This window comes from Olea europaea, unplaced genomic scaffold (assembly GCF_002742605.1).
Source record: "Olea europaea var. sylvestris unplaced genomic scaffold, O_europaea_v1 scaffold1649, whole genome shotgun sequence".
In the NCBI taxonomy this organism is placed as follows: Eukaryota; Viridiplantae; Streptophyta; class Magnoliopsida; order Lamiales; family Oleaceae; genus Olea; species Olea europaea.
In genome coordinates, this window is record NW_019234147.1 from 67637 (window position 1) to 69691 (window position 2055).

General features: G+C 35.8%; 1 protein-coding gene across 1 annotated transcript; it reads right to left on the minus strand.

Annotated features, from left to right (window-relative positions):
- Window positions 1-274: 274 nt before the first annotated feature.
- On the minus strand, window positions 275-1980 carry LOC111377375 (serine--tRNA ligase-like). Its single transcript, XM_023000452.1, has 5 exons — window positions 1830-1980; window positions 1618-1762; window positions 1467-1537; window positions 521-682; window positions 275-433 (listed from the first exon to the last, which is right to left on the minus strand). Exons 2-5 carry the CDS (start codon window positions 1748-1750, stop codon window positions 275-277), a joined length of 525 nt encoding a protein of 174 aa, XP_022856220.1. The 5' UTR covers window positions 1751-1762; window positions 1830-1980.
- Between the last annotated feature and the right edge of the window lie 75 nt (window positions 1981-2055).

Consider the following 2055-nt stretch of genomic DNA (forward strand, 5'->3'; position numbering starts at 1 on the left):
TTCCCCTAATTTCTCTTGATTCCCCCCCCCCCCCCCTCTCAAGTTTCATTGCATCCTACATCAGTTTCCTTATGATGTTAATTCTCCTCTCGCTTCTATGCAAAGCATCACAAACAGCTGTGGCACTAGGTCTGAAAAATTTCCTTTTTCTTTTCACAACATGATTTATACACAAAAAACAAGTAGAACCAGCAAACATCTAGAATAAAAAATGTCTCTTCATGTTCATGGATCTCAAAGTCAGAAAGCATATGATTAACCACTTATTTCATGGTTATACAGGAACTATTACTGAATTAGAGAAGTCTAACCGAAGACAGAAAATACCTTTCTTTGTGTCCGCAATTCCAAGAAGCTCAACAAGCTCCACATGATTTTTTAGCTTTGACTCGGTCCTCTTCTCACCCCATGAGCGAACAATGGCATTGTTTGCCTAAAAAAATATTTTGTTAATTAACGTGGCAAATGAATCACCCAAGGTTCATATAAACTCACGAAATACAGAAATATTAAGATTCACCTCATCATTGCTAACTGGAACTGAATCATGTACAAGGTTTCCAACATTTCCCCATCTTGCATCTACAGCTATTTTAGCCTCTTGCACTTCTACCTCTTTCTGTGCAATCAATTTCCTGTTATCCTCAGTAGCTGAAATCATTCCGCTTGCATCTTCCCCCGACTTTCCCAAAAAAAAAAGAAAAAGAAAGAATTAATAAGAGAGGGAGACGTGAGTCAAAAGCCCAAAAACATAAGCTCAAGAGAGTGCCATTACTCAGTAGCATGTCCACTCAGATTCAAAATACCTAAACAGGTTAGAGTGCTATGCTGAAATTCATCAACCGCCATTTTTAAGCTTTAAATACGACAGACCTAATTAACTTTAAAATTTGAAATAATAATCTCGATTCAAGATCAGACAAATCTCTTGTTTTCCGGTTTCCCTTCTGATTCCATTTGCAATATCTTGGCACTGTGGTAATTACTACATCTTGGCATTTATTATGACATCCTGACTCTACTTCTCTCAGGAAGTGCGACGATTCAAAGTACAGGCTTCACCTTCTTTCAGAGTCTTCTCGAAAGTTCTAATTGCCTTTAAGGTACAGAACAAAGAGAGAGGTAGATTTGGGGCTTCACATTTATTGTTATCCTACTAAACACGTATCCCAAATCTGCATTATACTTAAATCCGAAATATGGTAAAAATTTCAATAAATTAGAAACTAAAAAACAGAACATTGTGTAAATGAAATCACACTCACCTTTGTTTAGCAATATTTTTTTTTCCCTTTTCTTTCTAACTAAACAGTAATTTTCGAAATTTATTTTACATATTCTTCATCATACTTTCAGTATTTTGAGGAGGCCATTCGATTCAGCGAGGCACAAAACAAAAAGTATCCCAAATTAGAGAAAAATATAATCATAAAATTAACAGACAGAAAAGAGAACGAATCACTCACAATTCGGAGTCGGGCAACCTCTTTATTAATCTTGTTAAAATCCTTCCTCAATCCTTCCAGCTCAAATTGACCTACAATAGTTATCTCATGAAAACTGTATAAATTCACAAAATCGAGGAAAAACAGCAAAAGAAATGATAGAAATAATTACGCTGTCGCCATTCTTTGTCGAGTTTAATGACCTCGTCGATCAGATTAGGGTCAGAAAATCGACGTCGCTCAGACTCCCTAACCTTCTCCGGGTTGCCACCCTTTTCTTCTCTGATCAGATTTATGTCCAACATCCTTCTCTTTATCTGTAATAACACAATCGTGAGCAAATATCACACAAAACTATAATATAGAGAAGGAAATTATACATACGTCGATAGATATAGAGAGAAACTATAGAGAGAAAGGGAGAACGACGCTAGAGATAGACTATATTAGAGCATCCGACGGCGAAATTTTTTAGAGGTTGAAGATTCGAGTTAAGGGTTTTGAAACGTTAAAGAAAATAAATATTATATTGTCAATCTGACCCGTAAGGGTTGAGTAATTGTAATTTAGTCACGTATTTTAACAAATATCACTATTTCCCCCCTTTTTT